Source organism: Hibiscus syriacus, unplaced genomic scaffold, assembly GCF_006381635.1.
Source record: "Hibiscus syriacus cultivar Baekdansim isolate YM2019G1 unplaced genomic scaffold, ASM638163v2 tig00004620_pilon, whole genome shotgun sequence".
In the NCBI taxonomy this organism is placed as follows: Eukaryota; Viridiplantae; Streptophyta; class Magnoliopsida; order Malvales; family Malvaceae; genus Hibiscus; species Hibiscus syriacus.
This window is the reverse complement of record NW_024062020.1, coordinates 53,082-76,873: the sequence shown is the minus strand read 5'-3', so window position 1 is coordinate 76,873 and position 23,792 is coordinate 53,082. Positions and strand designations below refer to the sequence as shown.

Below are 23,792 nucleotides of genomic sequence, written 5' to 3'. Positions count from 1 at the left end.
TGAAAAATCGGTGTTTAAAGTAAATGGGATAAATAGTTAGGTGGTCAATGATATAATTTACCCTAAAAACTAATGTTTTATCAATATTGTATTTTAATTAAATTACATTTAGATTTTTATCTAATTTCTAATTAATATTTTATAAGTTAGTATTTTATAAATTAATTTCATGGTGCGCTCATCATTAACAATGCTCGTCTGTGCTCGTCGAACGTGACAACATCATCCTAGAATTTGTGACTTTTCATCAAACACGAATCTGTCACTCATCATAAATCCATCTCCAAACATTGACATACCACACAATATCTTGTTCAAAGTAAATTTTTTAATCTAAAATAATTGTTTTCCTCTTATGACACATGATTTATGGTTCTTCGAGTCGAACTATCTCAATCAGATTGATATTGTGTTCATCGTACATGCACTGAAGAAAATGTTTAGCTTCAAAAATTGTTGCTATGGGCATATTAAATGGCTGAACGAGCAACACACGAAATACCACAACAAGCCTCATAGAACTCTTGTTCTTCTTGAAGGGTTGGTAGTCATAAGAAGGATTTAATTGACACCTTCTAAGGTTTATTTTAACGGTCCAAATATCAATTTCTCCAATCGCGTACTTCGACATTATATTAAAGATATTACTAGTTTTCTTTGAATTTCTTTTGTCGACGAGGATCTTAAAATAATATATTTGTTTGATTTGTCGTTGAGCACATAGATTACCGATAGAAAGTCTATCAAGATATATCAGAGGATATTGTCGGCTCTTTAAAACGGTATACTTCATGGGAAAAGAAATTTAATTTTGTTGTTGTTCAAGAAGTCAATTAAGAGAAAACTCCATTTGAATGTTTGCTTCAAAGTCTGGGCTTACTGTATAGAGTATCTAAGAAAAAGTAGCTGGGATTGTGAATTGAGAAATAATCCATCAATATAATTTTCTTCTTCTTTTATTCTTCCAAGCTTCACAACTTTTGCATCTAATTAAAAGAGATTAGGTTAAAGCCTCCATACGAGTAAAAGATAAAAAGTGATATAAAGTTAATTCAGGAAACTAAATGTATATGTGTGAAAAATTTAAAAAAGTGAATGCAATAACAAAATTAATGGATGAATTATAAAAATGTAGTATCATAATGTTAGTGATTAAAACATAATATTTCATAGTTGAATGACAAAATGAAAATTTGTTCAACATCAGATGATCATTTATGTAGTTATAGAAATGAAAATGAGTTGACCCGAAATAAATAGTGAGTGGGTTTGTTTCGGAACCGACCCGGAGAACCTTGGATAAGGTCAGGTGTACCCGTCAAAGGTATAAGTGGCAGAACCGGAAATTAAAGATAAAATAACTTTTTAGTATATTTTCCGGAAGAAGAAAATATATTTTTTCCTCTTAATTCAACCTAGTCCTCTCTTAAACCCTAGCACCTGAAATTTCGTTACTGAGATCTAAGCTCTCCCGCAGATTGGAACTCTTTCATCTGCGCTTGATATTCCTAAGTAATAATAATCCAATTTTAAATTCTTTATTTCAGTTACTTTATGCGATTGATTTGGAGTAATTTTTTTCCTGGTTTTCTCGGTTAATGATTGATTATATCGGGAACTCATGGGACTTGGATGCTTTCTCAACATTTTTCGAAAACCTTTTATGATCGTTCTTTATTGACTCTTTTTGCAGGTATTTGAGGTAAACTTTGCATATGTTCTGGAATGGCCAACAATTCTCAACCATCTAGTGCTCAGGTAGCCTGCTTATTAGGTTTTTTGCTTTATTTATATAATCTAGATTATTGTCTAAGATTATGTTTTCTTTTGGGGTTAAATCTTGGTTGCTGTTGCATGTCTTGTCCAAATTTATCAAAATTTATGTACATCACGTAAGGCTTTTTATTATTCTTTTTTTCTTCTTGGAAATAGTTAGAAATAACTTGAATGTATCAATTACTAGCTCTGACTTTGACAAGATTCTCTTAGTGGCGCTGGCATTATTGTTTTTAATATTAATGAGAAATGGATGTTGTTTTTGCATAAAGTACATACATAAGTAATCTCCTTTATTCTAGTTTTTAGATTAAGGTCTAAGATGTCTAGAACTTTTTTTTGCTGTCCTCTGTCCCAGCCACATTGGCCTCCTGCAGTTGGATCCATGGTACCTCAAAGTTATGGCTCTCCCTTATCTTCACAGGTAGTTGCTCCTTTTTTTAGTGACTGTTTTTTTTTTCATCTTGTGATAGCAACTTAATGAACGCATTGTGTGTGAAATTTTCCATCACAGTTTCGACCAGTGGCCCCAACACAGCAAGGACAGCACTTTGTTCCAGCTGCTTCCCAACAGTTCCGACCTGTTGGGCAGGTTCCTTCTCCAAATGCTGGGATGCCAGCTGTTCAAAATTTGCAGATGCAGTTTTCTCAGCCAATGCAGCAGTATCAACCCCGGCCAAATCAACCTGGTCTTTCTACACCTTTACAACAGTCTGTACAAGTACCATATGGTCAAACAAACAGACCTTTTACATCTGAACTGCCACATTCGCATCAATCTGCCCCCCCTTTGAATAGTCATATGCCTGGTGTAGGAGCCCCTGGAATGCCCCCGTCTTCATCATATGGTGTAAGACCTTTTTAGTTGTACCTATATTTCTATTTTTCCATTTGTTGTCTTTACATCTGGAATATTTTGCACCTTCTCTGATATTTTATGGTTTCCCAGTTTGCACCATCTTCTTTTGGCTTGCCACAGAATGTTGGCACACCTTCCCAGTTTCAGCCTATATCTCAAGTGCATGCATCTGTTGCCCCAGTTTCCATGCAACCTTGGTTGTCAACTGGAAACCAGAGTGTTTCACTTGCTACACCAATACAACAGACTAGCCAACAGCCTCCCCTTTCTTCTGCTGATGCGGTAAGTGCTTCTTCCCTGAGACATAAATATAGTATACTAAGCTGAAATTTAACGAGGTTATGCCATGTGTAATTTTTGGTGTTTAGTTTAAATGCTTTATACTCTCCTTAATGTTGACTTGTTGTGCTGGTCAGAAACTTATTTAAATAATAAACTAAATTCTGGGTGAGAACTTTCCTAAGAAGTTCAGGTTGCTTACAAAGTTGATAAATCTTGAGAAAAAATTGAGCAAGGAGAATCAAAACAAAGAAAAAGGACATAAATAACCAAAAGAAAACTTTAAATAGGAAAGATAACAGACTTAAACCCTCTTGAGCCCGTCATATCTTCATCTTTTCCTTGTGATTTGATCATTGGATAATAAATACATATATCTATTCTTTTTGTTGTTTTATAGAATTTTTTTATGACATGGTAGGTTTGAGTGAACTTTATCTTCAGTGAGTAAATATGAATTTTATGTATTCTATGAGCTTGAGTTCCTTAATTTCTGTACATTGCATTTAAAATAGAAATTGTATATACATTACACATTCTCAAACTGTTTCTGATCCAAATTTAACAATAGAACACCTTCAATTTGTTAGCATCTTGGAACTTAGTTTCCATTATATTTTTTCATCTAATGCAATTTTTTGTCTCTACTGTACTCATCTTTCCATTCTATTAAATCTCTTTTTTTCCCTTCACTTTGGCATGCCAGGTCGCAAATGTTCCTAACCTTACTCTGCAATCTTCTGATTGGCAAGAGCATACATCAGTTGATGGAAGAAGGTAACTTTGTACAGTACCTCATTATTGTGATTTTTTCTCACATTTTGCTATGTGTTTAGATTTAAAGTTATTCGGACAATTATATTTGTAGAAATCAGAGTAAGTCTCTGTTTTTTTTTTTGATAGGAATAGAATGCCTCATTAAAAACCTCCCTCATAGATAGCCCTTTCCCAACAGAAAGGATCCATTATTGGAGGGAGGAAAAGAGTGCCTCGTTTTATTGCTTAACCAAAATTACATAAAACTTAACAAATACACCAGAAATCCTGACATAAAACTTAATAACTCCACCTACTTGATAAACCTACTGACTGGGAAGGAAAATAACAAGTATCTATAGTCTTACAATCAACCAATCCCCATCTTTGCTAAACTATATGCCTCCCCATTACAAGCCCTTGGAATCAATCTAATTAACAACACCTTTTTAGAGAAGAGTGATAGAATTTCTTTAACTAGAGGCAATAAGAAAACAGGTGCCAACGCCGGAAAGTGAACCCACTCCACTGCTGACTTGCAATCACTCTCAACAATCAGCCTAGTGACAGAAAACCATCGTGATGCCAAAAAGATTTCAATGCCTCTTTTAATAGCCTTTAACTCAATAACTGGTGGGGAACCTTGACCGATATTCTCTGAAAAAGTCAACAGAGTGCAACTATTCCAATCCCTAAGGATACCTCCAATACCACCAACCGAGTCACTTAACCTTACAGCTCCATCGACGTTCATCTTCAAAAAATCAACAGGGGTAGCTAGCAAAGCACAGAGCAATCCTTTAATTCAGAAACCGAAATTCCATCTGCAAGTGAAGGATCCCCAATGAGCAAATCCTCATGTATAGGAATTTTATTATACTTGGCTTTAAGCCACTTAGATAGCCTAAATCTTACAATGAAAAACAGAGAAATCCTATCAAGAGATAATCCTTCAAACACAATCTCATTTCTTGCTTTCCAAATAGACCAAAAAAATGACTCCCGGGATAAACTTCCAAATCAATGAATTCACCCTCAAATTCCCCCACGAGATAAGTAAAGAAAGAGGGTCCTTAGGTAAAACTACAGATAAATCCCAAAAGCTTATTACCTTATTCCATAATTCCCAAACTACATTACACGTAATAAACAAATGCTGCACTGATTCCTCATGCTTCTTACAAAATGGGCAAAGGATATCTTCCCCTAAGGACATTCCTCTGTTAACCAACTCCACTTTTATTGCCACTTTCTGATGGGCTAACTGCCAAAGAAAGGCTTCAACCCTTGGTGGGGACAGTCCCAACCACATCCCCTTTGACCGCAGATCCTTGTTCCCAACTTCCAACCCGAGCGCATTCCTGCAAGATTTGACCGAAAATAATCCATCCCCACTAGCTGACCACAAGAGACTATCCTCTACAGAATCTGAAATTTTTATATCCTTCAATTTCAACATCAAATCCATCCATTGATCCAACTCCCAGTCAGACAAATTCCTCTTAGTGCAAATATTCCACACCCAACAATTTGATTCATGACTGCCAAATTCAACAACCTTGCCCCATTTGTTAGGAGATAATGCATAGATTCTAGGGAAAAGATTTTTTTAGAAGAACCTCTTCCATCCACGGATCAATCCAAAATAAAATAGACTTTCCATTATCAACTTGCAGCTTTGAATTTGATCTAAGACATAAACCCATCGAATCATTCTTCCAAAAATTGTTGCCAATACTTCTCAAAATCCAAGAAGATCTAGGTGAAATAATCTTGCTGATAGACATCGAGTTGCAACTGATCTTGTGCTTGCTACATATCATTCTTTTCCATACGAAATTCTTTTCATTTGCGAACTTCCACACCCATTTCCCCAATAGTGCTCGATTCGTAAGATTCAAATCAAGAACTCCAAGGCCACCACTGCTCATAGGTTTACAAACTGAACTCCAATTAACCCAGTGAATCTTCCTCTTATCCTCGTTGTCACCCCATAAAAATTTAGCCATTAAAGAATTTAACTTCTTGCCTACTTTGCAAGGCATTTTAAAAAACGATAAGAAGAATATGGGCAGGGAAGATAACACAGACTTCAATAGGACTGTCCTACCTAGGGATGGCAACGGGCCGGGTTCGGGCCGGGTATTGGTCCCCCCGTCCCCGTCCCCGTTTAAAAAACCGGTACCCGTCCCCGTTTAAAAAACCGCGGGGATTTAAACGGGGATCCCCGTCGGGTAATCGGGGAAAACCGCGGGGAAACGGGTATCCCCGTTTAGCATAAATGGTTATTTAAACGGGTATTGGGCCGGGTATTGGGTCGGGTATTGGGCCGAGAATCGGGTCGGGTATATATATATATATTTAAATTAAATATATAAATATATTTTTTATTTAAATTAAATTTATTAATATTATATATATATATATAAATAATTATTTTTAATATTTATCGGGTCGGGTATCGGGGCCGGTAATCGGGGCGGGTAATCGGGGCGGGGATTACCAAACCCGTCCCCGTCCCCGTCCCCGTTTAAAATAAATGGGTTTTCCCGTCCCCGTCCCCGTCCCCGTTTATCATCCCCGAACCCGACCCGTTTAATTCGGTTTTCGGTTTTCCCCGTCGGGTTCGGGTTTTTTTGCCATCCCTAGTCCTACCAGCCAAAGAAAGAGAAGAAGCTTTCCACCCGGCTAGTTTAGAATTAAATTTTTTAACGACTGGCTCCCATAAAGCTTCCGAATTCTTCCTAGCATCGATGGGGAGTCCCAAATATTCTGTTGGAAAACGATCAACTGAACATCCCACTTCCAACGCCCAATCAGATAGGATTTCCTCATCAACGTTAATCCCAAAAAGTTTACTCTTCGCTAAATTTAAATGCAACCCCGCCATTATACTGAAAAACCTCAAAATTATTTTAACGTTTTTAATCTGGGCAAGTGAAGCTTGACAAAAAATGATGAGATCGTCAGCAAACTGAAGATGTGATAGCCGAAATGAATTTTCAGAATTCCCAATTACAAAACCTTGGAACAGACCTTTATCCACTGGTTTAGAAAGCATTAAATGCAGCAGCTCCCCTACTATATTAAATAAAAGCGACGAGAGACTACATCCTTGTCTAAGCCCTTTAGCCATAGAAAACTCATCCGAGGGGGAGCCATTTACAAGAACCGAAATAGAAGTTGAGGAAAGACACTGAGAGATCCGTGAGCACCATTTCATACCAAATCCCATCTCCTTCATTGCTCTGAGTAGAATAGGCCATTTAACAGAATCGTAGGCTCTCTGAAAGTCAACTTTTAGTACCACCCCTTGTAGCCCTTGTTTTCTCCAATAGTCGATCCCTTCATTAGCAATAAAGACACAATCCAACAACTGTCTCCCCGGTATAAAAGCGAACTGGGAAGGACTAATGACATCACCAACACAACAGCTTAATCTCTTAGATAAGACTTTTGATAGAATCTTGTACAAACTGCCCACAAGGCTAATTGGCCTAAAGTCTTTTATATTTTCCGGATTTAATTTCTTCGGAATTAGAGTAATAAAAGCATGATTTACCCCATGCTCCCACTTCCTCCCTATATAGAAATCTTAAAAAAATTTCAACACATGCTCTTTTAATGCAGGCTAGCATTTTTTAAAAAAACCCATTGTGAACCGGTCCGGTCCTGGAGATTTAGAGCTATCCGAAGTAGCAACTGCTTGCCAAATCTCCTGTTCTGAAAACTGCTCCTCTAACTTAGATGCCTGATCCCGTGACAGTTTTGTAAAGTCCAAAAGTAAGTTCTCCACTTCCATTGTCAAAATTGAATTATACTCGGTCTTGAAAAACTCTGAAATATGAGTCTTAATCAAGATAGGATATGAAAAACATTTCCATTGATCTTCAAGCTAGTAATGGCATTTCTTCTACTTCTATTTAGAGCACACAAGTGAAAAAATCTTGTGTTTCTATCCCCATCTTTAATCCATCTTGTTCTTGCTCTTTGAAACCAAATACTTTCCTCAATCCTGTATAACCTCCATAGATCTGATCTAAGCTGCTTGACCTGTTCCCATTCATGAGTAGAGAGACTACTACCTTGCGTCTTAAATTCCAACTCATTTATTTGCCTTTCAAAATCTTCAATCGACTCAGAAATCCCATTAAATTTCCTGCTTGACCAGATTCTAATTGATTTTTTAGTTCCCTGTAGAATACTGAAGATGACACTTCTTTTGTTCCTCTCCCTCAAGCCATCCATGGTTGATTTAACCAAGTCCTCAAAACCTTCTTCCTCTAATAGATAATTATAAAATTTGAAAGGTTTAGGGCCCCACTCCACAGACGATTCCTCCAAAGAAACTGGATTGTGATCAGATAGAGACCTAGGTAACAGTCTTTGCACTACCCTCGGAAAATTAGTAAGAAAATTCCCAGAAATTAAGAACTTATCCAGTCTGACCCAAGTTGAATCTTCTCTATTATTACACCAAGTAAAACTTCCACCCACCAAAGGAAGAACAATTAGATTCGTTAACTGCAGGAAATTTCTAAGAATATCCACAAAATGCCAATTTTGAGACCTTCCCAACTTCTCAGCCGGATCAAGATACAAATTGAAGTCCCCCCCAATGCAAATTGAAATAGTTTGAGCAGAAACAAACTCCACCAAATCCCTGAAAAATTCTTTCTTTTCTGATTCAATTGACGGACCGTATACATTTATAATCACACACTCATCTTCCATAGTCTTAAACTTCCCAAATATAGCTATAAATCTGCCACTTATATGAGTTTCGGAAACTTCAAATTCATTCTCATTCCACAGTACCAACAGTCCACTTGTAGTCTCATTAGCTGATGAAAAAACTCCTCCCTTAAGAAAATTCCCCCCTATCCTTCTCCTAAGAGCCATAGAACAATTAGCTAGTTTTGTTTCTTGGATGAGTACGATGCACGACTTATTCTTTCTCACCAAACGGGACACTGCTCTGGATTTCTCCTTTTTCCCCAGCCCCCTAATGTTCCATGAAATAATATTGATAACTGTCATAAAAACAAAACAATAAAAACCCAACAGCCTCTGAACTACGTAGCACCAAATCCCAAACCGTTACTTTCAACAATTCCTACTATCCCCCTCCAAAAAAGCCTTCTTCTCCTCTTTGAAAGAAATCCCCAGCATCCTACTAACTTCCCACGTGGCCAATGCCTCATCCAAAAACAACGAGAAAGGAGAGTAGGCCGTAGGAGAACTAACCACATCCAATGCTTCCCTTATTAAAATCCTTCTCTCTCCTTCTCTTTCTCCTTCTCTGTTTCCCTGCCCCTGCTCCAGATAAGCAACCTGCTTGAACCTCTTCTCCACTCTCAGAATGCTGGAATTTATCAGCATCTTCTTTTGGAGAAGAACCACCTTCCTCATCTACAAAAATGTTACCTTCCTCCATTAAAATTGGAACCGAATGAGTGTTCACGATATGATTGGATGCTTTTCCATTTTGGTCAATCAGCTCAACTGAATGCAACAACCCTTCTTCTCTACTCGGATTGTACCAAACCTTTCTTACTTTTGTTCTTCTGTACACTCTATTACAATTACCTCTATTCCACCTTCCAACCGGAACGGTTCTAATAGCCAAACTTCTAGATAAATGAGCCAAAGGACTCCAGCTCCTTAGACCATTTGATAACAAACCCTTAGAAATTTCTAGTTGCTGAATTCCAGCTGGTTCAACTGGTAAAGCTTCCTTTTCCACCTCTGTATCTACCACATTCTTAACCACCTTGTCCAAGTCCACCCCATCCTCCACCACTTCATTCCTTGGCTTATTAAAATTCCTGTTTAAATGGGGAATAAATCTTCCTTTGGACCCTTCACCAATCCACTTTAAATTATACGCAGGCCCTAAAGGACACAAAGTCTTCATATTTGACTTTGAACTCCAACTATCATCCTCTTAGGCTTGAACATGAAGGCCCATTTCTTCCCTCAACCCAAGACCCACGTGATCCCCTTTATGATATTTTCCTTTTCCAAGAAAATTTGACAACCCAAAAATATAGGTATCAATATTTGATTTTTCTGGAATAAACTGCTCCTCGTCCCCCTCTTTCAGCCAACTACTCTGACCCTGATCAAGCCACCCATCTACCTTATGCTTAGAGTCCTCAGATTTCTTGCGATTGTCAACTTCCTCCAGTGACTGTCGGCGGCTTCTCTCTTCCTCGGAAAAATCATTATCACTGTTCCCAAATTTTGAAATTTCACCAGCCTTCTCCCCTGAGAAATACTCCGATTTTGAATCAATCGAACCCAATATGACTTTGACTTTGTATGATCTGCCGTAGGACCCAACCGTGACCGATTCCGGGACGTCAAATGGACTCGCCACCCTAATCAAAACTCTCGCCAATGATAGGTTTGACCTGTTTTTTGAGGATTCTTTAATGCAAATGAATTTCCATTTCTGAACAAGTTTCTCCAGAAACTCCCCGTTCCAGCACAATAACGGCAACCCCACTAATTCCACTAGGCAGAACGCCAATGGCACTCCCTTTTCATTCAACAATGGAGCCATCCATTCAAACCAGTAAAACAGATCCTCCTGTTTTTGTGCGCATACCTCGGAATACTCTTCAATCGAATTAAACGTAACGACACAGGCATTCCATGCATAACCCCATCTCGCTATTTTAACCTGCATACCTTCATTCTCCAAAGCTTTCTGTACAAAATCCTGCTCGAATGGAAGCTTGATTACCCCTGTAAAGGACCTTTTAACCCAGTCCGAATCCTCCTTAGGAATGTGCATCTACCAAATATTCCTTAACCCATTTGCAGACTTCATTGTTCTGTCTCTAACTCCCTCAGTAACATTTTCACTCTCCTTTCCATTAATCGTTTCCACCACCTCCTTGTATGATCTACTATCCCTCAAATTACCCAAAGATCCAACATGATTCAGTCATTTTGTTTTCTCCACCCTTAATGCCTTTGAACGGATCCTCTCAGTCCTACCTTCAGAAGCTTCTCCTTCCCGACTTTTTCGATATTTTTCTATCCCTACTGTAACCCTTTTCCCGTCAATCCAAGTTTCATCTACAAACTGTATAGCCCTCCTTCTCCCTTCCTCACTTGCAAACTGAACAAACGCAAAGGTAGAATTTGTATACCTTGGCTTCAGAGTAAACTTTGGAATGAAAATCCTCACAACTTGACCATAATAATGAAATATTTCCCTTAACTTTCCTCTTGAAATCCTCTTACTAAGATTATCAACGAAAATCGTCCAGCTCTCCCCAACAGAAGAATGTCCTTTCTTATTAATTCAATAGGACGTATTGCATTTGTATATACAAAATATTTCTCTAAATTAGGAAAGAGACTAATCCTAGGAGATATGATCCCTTAAAATAAGGGATTGAAAGAATATTTACAAAATCCCTTAACTAAAGGATGGTAAGAGCTCATATAATTCTCTAATTCCAACACCCCCTCAAGCTGGAGAATATACATTGTATAATCCCAGCTTGAATAGGAATTTATTGAAAATAGGCTTTGGCAAATCTTTAGTAAGAATGTCTGCAATCTGTCCTTCTGAAGGAATGTATGAAAGGGTGGGTGTCTTTTTGTTGACTTGATCAGCAATAAAATGCCTATCAATCTCAACATGCTTTGTTCAGTCATGTTGAACTGGGTTCTGGGCAATCTGAATGGCAGATTGATTATCACACAAAACTTCAAAGTGATCCTCCTGATTAGTGCCAAGTTCTTTTAGTAAGTTAAGTAGCCAAATTCCTTCACATAATCCCAATGCTAGTGCTCTAAATTCATCTTCAACACTACTTCTTGAAACAACAGATTGTTTCTTACTTCTCCAAGTTGTAAGGTAACCCCAAACAGAAGTGCAGTAGCCACTAGTGGATCTTCTTTCAGTGAGATCTCCGGCCCAACCAGAGTGTAAAAATCTTAACAATTTTGTCATGTGTCTTCTTAAACATTAAGCCGTGTCCTGGAGTTTTCTTCAAGTACTTGAGAATTCTAATTGCTGCTGCAATATGCTTTTCAGTAGGATTAGTCATGTGTTGACTTATCACATTTACGGGAAAGGCTATATTTGGCCTTGTCAAGGATAAGTAAATTAGTTTCCCAACTAATCTTTGAAATTTCTCTTTGTCTACTAAGGACCCATCTTCTTTGTTAAATCTCAAGTTTGACTCCATTGGTGTATCAGTCGGCTTACAACCAAGAAAACCATTTTCTTTGAGTAAATCAAGTACATTCTTTCTTTGGTTGATCACAAGTCCTTTTGATTTTTCCACCTCCATTCCTAGGAAATACCTTAGCTTTCCCAAGTCCTTTGTTTCGAATTCCCTGTTTAACAACTTCTTCAAATTGCTAATCTCTTCCTCATCATCTCCAGTAAGAATTATGTCATCTACGTACACAATTAGGATAGCTTTCTTATTTGTAGAAGTTACCTTGATGAAAAGAGTATGATCGGCAAGGAACTGCTTGTAGTCGTTTTTAAGAATGACTTTAGTGAACCTCTCGAACCAAGCTCTGAGTGATTGTTTTAACCCGTATAGAGACTTGTTGAGCTTGCAAACCTTGTTGCTACCTTCAACAGACTTTAAGCCAAGTGGTAATTTCATATAGACTTCTTCCTCTAGCTTTCCATTAAGAAATGTGTTTACATCAAGTTGGTGTAATTTCCAATCGCAATTTACAGCCAGCTTAGGAGTACTCGAACAGTGTAAAGCTTTGTACAAAAGTTTATGTGAAATTTATCCCATATGTTTGCGTAAAGCCTCTGGCCACTAGTCTAGCTTTGTATCATTGGATACTACCAGTTATACTTTACAACAAAGATCCATTTACAGCCAACAACCTTTTTTCCTTGAGGAAGTTTTGTAACAGTCCAAGTAACATTTTTCTCTAGTGCACAAATTTCCTCTTCAATAGCCCTTCTCCATTTTGGATCCTTTAGAGCTTCAGCTATGCTTGTGGGAACCTGTTCTTTATCCAAGGTTTCTGTAAATGCTTCAAAAGAAGACATCAATGAATTATAACCAGCAAACTTTCCAATAGGATGCTTGGTGTACTGTCTAACCCCTTTTCTAATAGCAATAGGGAAGTCATCTAGAGTAGGAGAAGTGGACTTACTGATTACTTCTTCCATTTCGGCAGCTGGACCCAAATCTAATTCTCGGCAAGAATCAGATTGCAAACAGCCTTAAGGATATGTTTTCTTTTCCTTGTGTAGACACGAAGCTGTTTGGGTGATGTTTTTGGAAGACTTTCAATGGAGTAGGTGTATTTTCAGGAAGGGTGTTTAAAGTAGGTGTGGGTGAATTAGTGATAGGTATTACAGGAGAATCAATGGGAGTAGTCACGGGTGACAAATCTGTAGGTAAAGGCGAAAATGATGGCAATTCTGAAGGTTGAGAATGAAGATTAGGAGGAGATACCTGAAGTGGCTAAAAATCCCTCCATGTCTCCTTGTGAATTTCAGCCGGAGTGAAATAGGGATGGATCCTGCTCATAAAAGGTTATATCCATAGTGGTAAAAAATCGTTTAGAAAGAGGATGATAACATTGGGTAGTTATTGTTTGTTGGGTTGGGATATTGTTTAATTGAGTGAAAGATGTGTTCTTTGGTGTGTTTCGGGTTGTTTTTGTAAGGGGCTTCTTTGTTTTAAACATTATGTAATCTTTTACTTATTAATGAATTATGAGGCACTATTTTTCTCCTTCCGCTGATTAAGGAACACCAATTGGTGTTTCGTTAATCATGAAAGGGGGTTTTTAACGAGGCCTTAACTTCCTATAAAAAAAAAGGCTTCCCCCACAAATATTTGGGAATATTAGTGGTAAATAAAGAGAGCGAGTAACTTCAAGGAGGTGTCTATTTTTTCTTTCGGCAATGCCGTTTTGCTGTGGGGTTCTAACACAAGAACTAAGATGAACTATGCCTTTTTCCCGCATTATTGTGATTTTTTCTCACATTTTGCTATGTACTTAGATTTAAAGTTATTCGGACAATTATATTTGTAGAAATCAGAGCAAGTCTCTGTTTTTCCTTATGAATTCAATACAACGTATTGCATCTATATATACAAACTATGTCTCTAAATTAGGAAACCCTAAGTTAGGAAAGATACTAATCCTAGGAGATATGATCCCATAAAATAAGGGATTGAAAGAATATTTATAGAATCCCTTAACTAAAGGGATGGTAACAGCTCATACAATTCTATAATTCCTACAATATTTTATGAGGAAGATTTGGTTATTGTTTTTTACGTATCTGCAGATACTATTACAACAAGAAGACAAGACAATCTAGTTGGGAAAAGCCTCTGGAACTGATGACACCAATAGAGGTGAGGCATATTAGCATCTAGTTGCTGTTTCCTCTGTTAAAGTTTTATGCTCCATGATCTGTTAACCTCGATTTTGTTGTGATATGTTATTTACATAATTGCCCCTTTAATGGATGCTGAGACTGTAGCCATTCTTACCATCTTCAAATTTGTTTTATGTGAATTCTTCTTTCTTTGCGTGTTTTGGAATTGGTTTGTAGATGTCATGGCAAGTTGGAGAAATTTAACGACTGCTCTAAATGGTCACTTTGAGGGCGGGCCTTCACTTTTCTCAAGGCAGGCAACATTTTGCTATTTACATCTTGTTTATTGTATGGGGAACTCTTTATGAGGAATGATTAGATATATAGACATACTATTTAGGTGTCTTGATTAACTGTTCTCATTTCGTTTCATTTCATACTCTGTTAGTGAAGCTTAGGATGGTAATAATATCCCCCTCCCTTCTCTTAACAAAGTTACCTAATCTAGTTTTACAATTCTGTTACCTAATCTAGTTTTACACTTCAATTACCTCTATATATTTCTTTCTTTCCTTGTCGCTTTGGTAGTCCATGTATTTATCTAATCATTTATCTTATTTTGGACAAATGTGGTTTATATTTTGTACTGTAATGAGTTCTGTGGATTGATGTAAAGGAATTTGTTATGGTATTGATTGTGTATTTGTATCCGATCAAGACTTCTTTGTTGTTCACTCCTCTTCTTGTTTGATAATGACGTTAATTGTTCCATTTTCCCTCTGTTATGGTTTCATTGTTGCAAGCATATGCTTGTAAAGGTATGTAAAGAGTTCCACAGGTACATAATGGCTACTGATTTTGGAGGTATGAGATGCTGGGTCAAAGGCTCTTGCTGTAATTTATCAGTTATCTTTATTTTCATACTTGTTGCCATGATTCTGTAAATATTGCTTCGGAATGGAATTTAATGTTCAGTATATGTTTTTTTGGTCATATTGGCTCAAGAATTTGTTTTCTCCTTTAAGAGGCACAGAGGAGGTAGAAATGTGATGTTAGTTGCCTAGGATGTTAAAGAATTCCTGGAAAATACACCGAGTATTTTACTTGGCATGGAATCATCTTCCAAGATTTGGCCCAGTGAAAGGCTTTGCTATTTGTATCGAAAACATACAATTTTGTCTTGGTTCACTGTTGCACCTCAAGGAAAAGGGTTTTTACTACTTGTTTAACTAAATGAGATATGTTACCTTCTAATTTTGGATGATGTTATCAGTATGCAAGTTAAGACTTCAAGATGAATTCTAGCACATTCATCAAGTGAAGAAGCATTTGGAGATTACTTGTACCAAATTATCACCCAAAGATAACTGTTCCTCCAGTTAGTTTCGAATGAAGTTAGATAATTTGATATTAGGATCATGGTGCGGAATTTAGGCACAAGTTCTTTTACCTCCATTCATCCCTAGCCTAGTGAAGTTCTCTAGGGGTGGTTATAGCATAGTAGTTGGTGAACAAAAGCTTTGGCATGCCTATGGGCTTACTCCTAGCAATCACTGAGTTGTTTAGTTGACCCTTCGTTGACCCTTTCAGGTTTGGACTTTTACAAGCGAAACCATTTTGTATGTACTAGTGTTGTTATCTTTGACCACAGTAGAGTAGCTTCTTTGACCGCTTTCAGTTGCATATACTCCCATCCTCTCCCTTTCTGGGGATTTAAATGGATGAAACTGACAGTCTTTCTTAACAAGGTCATGATATAATTTGTTCCATTTGTAACTATTTTTTCCATCAGCATATGTATGTATTCATTGTTAGCAACTTCCTTGAGGAAGTTACAGACTTATATAATGCCACTCCTTTGTATGATCATGGTATTTTCTGAACTTTTTTTTTTCATTACTATTTTCTCTTCATTGCTTAATTGGTTTTTTTTTCTGAAACAGAGAGCTGATGCATCCACAGTTTGGAAGGAATTCACAACTACAGAGGGAAGAAAGTATGTTTGAACCCTGTTTTAAATTATTGTAAAATGTCTTATTATAATCCACATTGTTATTCTGTTAGATTTTTTTTCATGATTGATATGTGATCAAGAGATTGCTTTTGTAGATATTATTACAACAAGGTTACAAAGCAGTCTAAGTGGACAATACCTGAGGAATTGAAGGTTCGTCCTTGTGATTTATGATTATTTGTCTCTTTACCTGGTCCTTTACCCTTTTGATATAACTTTTAATCTTTAATTCCAGTTAGCACGTGAGCAAGCTCAGGCAGCAGCTAGCCAAGGAACCCCATCAGGCTCAGGAGTGCCTCAAGCTCCAGTTGCTGCTGCAGGCTCTGCATCTGAGATGCCTTCTACAGCTATTTCTTTGAGCTCCAACACTTTGCAGGATTCAAGCCTGGTTTCAGTTATGCCTGTTGTTAATTCTTCATCCACTTCAGTATCTGGACCAACAGCTGTTCCTGTTTCACAATCTGCTACTACAGATGCACCAGGGGCAGTGTCTGTGTCACCTTTACCTGCTGTTCCCTCTGGAGGTTCCACTGTTTCTGTTCCTTCTGTCAGTGCTAACACAGCAGTCACGTATGGGCTTCTATTGATTTTTTTATTTAATCTCTCTGTGGTTTCACTAATGTTGTTGAAATTAACATCATTTTGTATCCTCACTTCAGAAGAAGCTTGGAACCTATAGCAACTCAAGACACAGATGGAGCTTCTCTTCAAGACATTGAGGTATATTCATTGAAACACTTCCATTTCACAGCTCTCTTCTTTCGGTCAACCATTTCTGAGGGACAAAATAATCTTTTTAAAGACTTCTTTTCTATTTTAGGAAAAAAAAAAAGTTACTATACTTACCATTGTAAGTGAGATATTTGGTTTATTTTGTTGTTTGTTTTTGCAGGAAGCGAAAAAGGGGATGACAACTGCTGGAAAAGTTAATGTGACTCCCGTAGAAGAGAAACTTCTGGATGATGAGCCTTTAGTATATGCAAATAAGCTGGTAACTTTCTAGACACTTCTCTTCCCCCCCCCGGGCCCCCCAAATCACTTGAGCTTAAATTTTGTTCTTTTTTAACCCTAAATACAGAGAACTGTGATGCAAATTCTGCAATTGACTGGATCAATAGCAATTCTTGCATTTTTTTTTATATTTTCTCACATGCTTTCAGGAGGCAAAAAATGCTTTCAAATCACTCCTTGAATCTGCAAATGTGCAATCTGATTGGACTTGGGAGCAGGTATCCTTGATCCTTTGCCTTCCTCCCACCTTTATCCTCTCAGCATGTTTGTTTCTACTGATTAAAATTTTTTTCTAGGCAATGAGGGAAATAATTAATGACAAAAGGTATGGTGCTTTGAAGACACTTGGTGAGCGGAAGCAAGCCTTTAATGAGGTAAATGTTACCCCAGGAATCTCACTATCTCAGCTACGTGGTATCATTTTGTTATGCATGTCGTTGGATTGCTATAAGTTCGCTCTTAACACTTAAATTTTTATTCTTCTGTAAATAAATGTTTTGGAGTTAAATCAAACATTATCCTATTCTGTTCTGACATGAAATTAATACTATTAATAGTATTTGGGTCAAAGAAAAAAGTTAGAAGCTGAGGAAAGGCGCATGAGACTGAAGAAGGCTCGGGAGGAGTTCACAAAAATGCTGGAAGTATGTTGCATGAAGTTCATATCATCTTCTTTTCTTTTCCCTGTATACATTTTTACTTGACCTAATGCTTTCTTTGTGCTTTGACTTCATCCCAGGATTCCACGGAACTAACTTCATCCATGAGATGGAGGTTGTTATTTTTCTGTATATTATGGGAATAAGAGATTCCTCGTTATTCAAAATGTGGAAATATTTATTCTAACTAAGCTTTTACGTGTTCAGCAAAGCTCAAAGTTTGTTTGAAAATGATGAGCGGTTTAAGGCTGTTGAACGAGCCAGAGATCGGGAAGATCTTTTTGAAAGCTATATAGTGGATCTTGAGAGGAAGGTAATGGTTTTGTACTTTTCGCATATTTCATGTCTTAAGCAAAGCATTGCAGTGCTTTCACTATATTCCTTGGCAAATATCTAATAAGAAAAAAAGGAAACATCTTCATGTTTGTAATCTTACTTTTCTTATTTAATGCAGGAAAGGGAACATGCTGCAGAGGAAAAAAGGCGTAATATAGCAGAATATAGAAAATTTCTGGAATCCTGTGATTTTATTAAGGTAAACACATACAAAGAAGATTTTTATTTATTTCCTTTGTAAGGATCATTAGCATGATTTTTTTCCTTTCAATCTGCAGGCAAATAGCCTGTGGAGGAAAGTTCAAGATCGCTTGGAGGATGATGAAAGATGCTCACGTCTTGAAAAAATTGACCGGCTGCTAATATTCCAGGACTACATTCATGACTTAGAGAAGGAAGACGAGGAAAAAAAGAAGATGCAAAAGGTAGAAATGCTTTCTATGATTATTAATTTGCTACTAATCTGTGTTCTTACCTTTTTGTCTTCCGGCGAAATTTAGGAACAATTGAGACGTGCCGAGCGCAAAAACCGTGATGCATTTCGTCAGCTAATGGAAGATCATGTTGCTGATGGCACTCTTACGGCTAAAACTTATTGGCGAGACTATAGTTTGAAGGTTTTTATCTATTAACTTGTTTTACAGTACGAGTGGGTTTGAATCAATGTGTTTTGCCTTTTTCAGCAGTAGCTTTTGCTTAGTCTCTTTGTTTTATGATTTCTAGGTGAAAGATTTGCCTCAATATCTTGCTGTTGCATCTAACACATCTGGTTCAACACCAAAAGATTTGTTCGAGGATGTTGCTGAAGAATTAGAAAAACAGGTGTGTGCCTCAGATATGTTCTGTGCGAATTGTCCATTTTTCTCATGTTCCCATTATATTTTACTCGAGCAGTTGAGTGTCATGTTTCTGATGGTTTCTTTTGTACATTGATAGTATCACGAGGACAAAACCCGTATAAAGGATGCAATGAAGTCGGGGAAGGTAGGATACTATATTTATCTTGCAAGGTCACTTGGTGATTTTTCGTTATTGACTCCTTCTTGGCTTTCCCCCAGATTACCATGTTTCATTCATGGACATTTGAAGACTTCAAGGCTGCTATTTCAGAAGAAGTTGGTTCCTCAATGATATCAGATATTAAATTAAAGGTACTTCTGTGGAAAGGCAATACATTTTTCCAACCAAAAAAAGAAAAAGAAAGAAACAAACATTGAATTCTGGTAGAATTGTTTAAATGGATGTTAACCCTCCAAGAACATTTCCATCTGATTATAGTTCTTATACTTAACAATTTAATCAGAGGTTTAGACCCCTAATTCCATATCTTTTTGTCATAGTTTTAGAGCTTTAGGGTTTTAAAACAGAGTTTGTTATGATGTTTGTAGGCTGGATGGTTTTCCCCCCTACTTTTATTTGTTTGTTTAAATGAGCACAAGTCTTGTGGCTGAATATTGAGAAGTCTGTTCTTTACTTTTTTGCAGCTCGTGTATGAAGAGTTACTTGAGAGAGCCAAGGAGAGGGAGGAGAAAGAGGCTAAAAAACGTCAACGTCTAGCTGATGACTTCACTAAACTATTGCATACATATAAGGTGTGTTATATTGTATTTTGAATGCAAACAGGCAGTATAGCTTTTGTAAACTTGTTTAACTTCTGGTCCTTCCATCGGCTGCTTTGCAGGAGATAACGGCATCTTCTAATTGGGAGGATTCCAAACCACTTTTTGAAGAAAGCTTAGAATATAGGTATTTCACCCTTATCTTTGCCATTAAAGATGAGAAACCGTTTATTTATCATTCTTAAGCATCTCACTTTTAAGATTCTTTCCCCCTTGGTTTCCTGCCATGTTTTTTGTTAGATCAATTGCAGAAGAGAGCAGTAGGAGAGAGATCTTTGAGGAATACATTGCACACTTACTGGAGAAAGCTAAAGAGAAGGAGCGAAAAAGAGAGGAGGAAAAGGTTTCCAAATCTTTAACAATATTTCCATGTAGTTGGTGGTTAAAAATCCCATGTATTCATAAAATACCTTCAATACCTATGAAGTGAGCTTAGTTGGTTTTAAACCCCAAGTATGAGCGCTTAAACAATTGGATTTTCTTTTTGTGCTTTCCATTTAATTTTCCTGAGCTGTGATCTGCATTTCATATTTTGCATAAAACTGTAGGTTCTTCTAAATCAGAAGATGTTTATCTTGTTGCTTTCAGGCTAAAAAGGAGAAAGATAGAGAAGATAAAGAGAAAAGGAAAGAGAAGGAGAGAAAGGAGAAGGAAAGAGAACGTGATAGGGAGAAGGGCAAGGATCGAACTAAAATGGATGAGACAGATGGTGAGAATTTAGATATATCTGACAGCTATGGCCATAAAGAAGAGAAGAAAAAGGACAGGGAAAAAGACAGGAAACAACACCGTAAACGACATCAAAGCACTGCTGATGATGGGAGTTCTGACAAGGATGATAGAGAGGAGTCCAAGAAGTCTCATAGACATGGTAGCGACCGCAAGAAATCAAGAAAGGTATATCTCCTATCGTTGATAATGTTTGTATATTTATCCAACCAAGTCATAATGTTCTTCCAACGTGTCCTTGTCAGCATGCTCATTCAACCGAATCCGACAGTGAAAGTCGGCATAAAAAGCACAAGAGAGATCGTGATGGGTCGCGTAGAAACAGTGGTTATGAGGAGCTCGAAGATGGTGAACTTGGTGAGGATGGTGAAATTCAGTAGTTTCCTATTTACCTTTTTCATAAAAAAAAAACGCTGAGAAACAAGGTGATGGAACTAGTTCTTATAGATTTTATTGCTACACACATTGTATTTCTTTTTCACAATCAGAGTAATTTTCGACTCTAATCACTATAACTTTTGGCCTTTTTAAAAAAAACAAGATATGATAAAAGGGAAAAAAAAACTAAAAAGTTAGTAAAATTAGATTTTGTAGTCACCCACATCCACATATCAAAAGCAAATTGTTATTGTTGGCTTTATACAAAGCTTGCTTTGGTCCTTTAGCTAAGCTGAATGCATATTATAATTAGAGAAAATAATCTCAGTGACCAAAAATCCCATATAATATATACGATTTTAACCAACTTTTTTCGGATTTGCCAAAATGACCAACAAAATCGCAATGCGATCGTTAATTCGCAACGCGATCTCCATTATCGTAAATTCGCGTTGCGATAGTTGAAAATCGCGTTGCGATAGTCTACAGTGTCGTTGCGATTTTCCCAATTCGCAATGCGAATAAGTAAATCGCAACGCGAATTGGGAAAATTGCAATGCGATACTGACTATCGCAATGCGATACTGACTATCGCAATGCGATAATACAAAATCGCAACGAGATATTGACTTTCGCAACGCGATTCTGACTTTCGCAACGCGATAATACATAATCGCAATGCGATTTTCAAAGCGCCATTAGTATCCTGGCCAAGTATTTTATTTTTAAATTCCAAACACGAATATTAATATATTGGAACACTGAACCGTCCACAGTATATCCCGTAATCGCAACTCATAACCTAAAACCTAAAATCACAACTCAGTCCCATCTCCATCTCTCACTCTCTCACCTATCTCCGACGAAATCCATCCCATCTCCGGCGAAATCCGTCTATCTCCATCTCTCAGAGCCATCCTCACAATCAGAAATGGAAAATCAACCAAATCAACCAACGAGGGTTAATTTTTTTAATTATTTTCTTTTTGAAATTTTTGTATTATTATTACGTTTTTCATATTGAAATTGATGATAAGTTTACTGGTAATTTCAATAATAGATTAACCATTTCACTTAGATTGCTTATTAAATCAACCGAGAATCGCAACGCGAAATGCAAATCGCAACGCGATTTTAGTTTCGCGTTGCGATAGTCAAATTCGCGTTGCGATAGTCATTTTCGTGTTGCGATTTTCATTTTCAGAAACTATTCTTCTTCTGCAAATTGAAACTTGAATGAATTGCATTACTTCAACAAAAAAACAAAGACAAATACGAAATTCACAGTGTTGCAAATTTAAGTTTGAAGAATAAACTACTACTCTTTATGTTTATTATTGTTTTTGGTATATCTTCACAGTGTAGTTTTTGGTATATCTAACTTAGTATGTTTATTGTTTTTGTAGAACTTTTATTCGGCTCAATTGACCTTAAGAAATAAAGTCAGCCTGGCCAAAACAATTGCGTCGAAGCTTTCACCTGCACAAAGAAAAATGTTTGAGGATACATGCTTCGGGCCATGGCTGAAAGTACAACATCCCGGTGGAGATGCGATGTTGACACACCTGATTCTTCAAACCATGACTAGCGATCTACCAGAGACTATACAACGTCGTGATGAAGATATATGGTTTGATTTTCCACCGGCGTATACGTGTTTTGGGCGGGAGGAGTTTTGCTTAATCACCGGTCTACGCTTCGGACACGATGATGTAGGTAGGTACACTAGACATATTACCCGCCCATCATGGCTATCCCGGGTTTTTCTTGAGTTGGAGAGGCCGAATCTACACGTAGAAGACCTGACAAGATTGTTGAATAAGAAAGATGGTTTTACTCGGATGGATGACGTCGACGTTGTCCGAGTATGCCTTCTAATTCTTTTGCATGCCGGTTTTTTAGGCAGAGAGGCCAGACAACCTATTCCAAATGATCTAATCAAATTGGTAGAAGACCTAAATGCGTGGAACCTGTTTCCGTGGGGCTCGTATTTATGGAAAGCTACATGGAATAAGTTATCGTCTGCCTTGGATGATCGAAAAAGTTTGCATGGCGATGGTTCCAAATACACTTTAACAGGCTTTATTTGGGCCTTTAAGGTAAGAATTTTTATATAATGTTTCTAAAATTATAAGTAATTATTTAACAATTACTAATGTTTGTTATTATATTGTTTGTAGATTTGGATATTTGAGGCATTTCCCGCCATGAAGACATATGCAATAAAAACTTCAAATGATATTCCCAGGGCTATTTCCTGGAAGAGGAAACGGACCTTGCAATGGGAAGATTTACTACGGTATACGATAATAAATAATGTAAGTTAACATAAATACTACCATATGTTTATAAACAAGTTATTACTAGTACACGTTTAACTTTGTTTGCGCTTTTATATTGTTAGGAGGCCAACACTCCTCTACAGAGGCTGACACCCACGGAAGCTGAGCTTGCCACTGATTGGTGGCAAGCTAGTAAGCGTTTTTTTGATGGAACGGTTGATGAGCAGCCTCCACTTCGGGAGCCATCACCTCGCCCAGAGCTATCACCTCACCCAGAGCCATCATCTGATCGACCCGACTATACACTTCCACAACGACAACCATCACCTATTCTGTCACATCATCGAGCCTCTTCTCCACCATCACCGCAAGATAGGCGACCGGCAAAGATGTCACGACGTTTATCTCCCTGTTCTCCACCTCCACCTCAACGGGATGAGTTAGGGGAGTTACGTGATGAGGTCAATGTCTTGCGTGAGGAGGTCGGTACTTTACGCAAAGACGATGGTGCATGGCGTGTTGAGGTGTCTACATTACGCGGTGAGGTAGCCGCTCTACGTGAGATGGTAGCATCGTTGCAGAATGAGGTTCATACTCTACGCAACGAGGTAAGTTTAAGATTTTTCATACTCGTAATTCATTCGGTTGCTGCCAATACTGCTAAACTGTTTTTGTTAGTATTTGTTTTTGGTTTTGTTTTTGTCTTTTGGTTGAAGTAATGCAATCCATTCAAGTTTCAATTTGCAGAAGAAGAA

General features: G+C 37.4%; 1 protein-coding gene across 3 annotated transcripts; it reads left to right on the top strand.

Moving 5' to 3' along the window:
* The first annotated feature begins 1,375 nt into the window (after positions 1-1,375).
* LOC120195517 (pre-mRNA-processing protein 40A-like) lies at positions 1,376-20,883 on the top strand. 3 transcript variants are annotated; one of them, XM_039197530.1, is made up of 28 exons: positions 1,376-1,508; positions 1,694-1,758; positions 2,135-2,200; positions 2,291-2,626; positions 2,726-2,917; positions 3,621-3,691; positions 13,977-14,046; positions 15,953-16,005; positions 16,119-16,176; positions 16,259-16,593; positions 16,683-16,743; positions 16,916-17,014; positions 17,184-17,252; positions 17,331-17,408; positions 17,592-17,678; positions 17,774-17,808; positions 17,901-18,006; positions 18,148-18,228; positions 18,308-18,454; positions 18,530-18,646; positions 18,753-18,851; positions 18,966-19,013; positions 19,088-19,180; positions 19,514-19,621; positions 19,711-19,775; positions 19,889-19,991; positions 20,237-20,545; positions 20,623-20,883. In XM_039197530.1, the coding sequence occupies exons 2-28, from the start codon at positions 1,726-1,728 to the stop codon at positions 20,755-20,757; spliced, it is 3,054 nt and encodes a 1,017-aa protein (XP_039053461.1). In that variant the 5' UTR covers positions 1,376-1,508; positions 1,694-1,725; the 3' UTR covers positions 20,758-20,883. The 3 variants fall into 3 exon arrangements, with proteins under 3 accessions (XP_039053461.1, XP_039053453.1, XP_039053457.1); XM_039197522.1 differs by having other exon boundaries at positions 19,850-19,991; XM_039197526.1 differs by having other exon boundaries at positions 1,376-1,512; positions 19,850-19,991.
* The last annotated feature ends 2,909 nt before the right edge of the window (positions 20,884-23,792 follow it).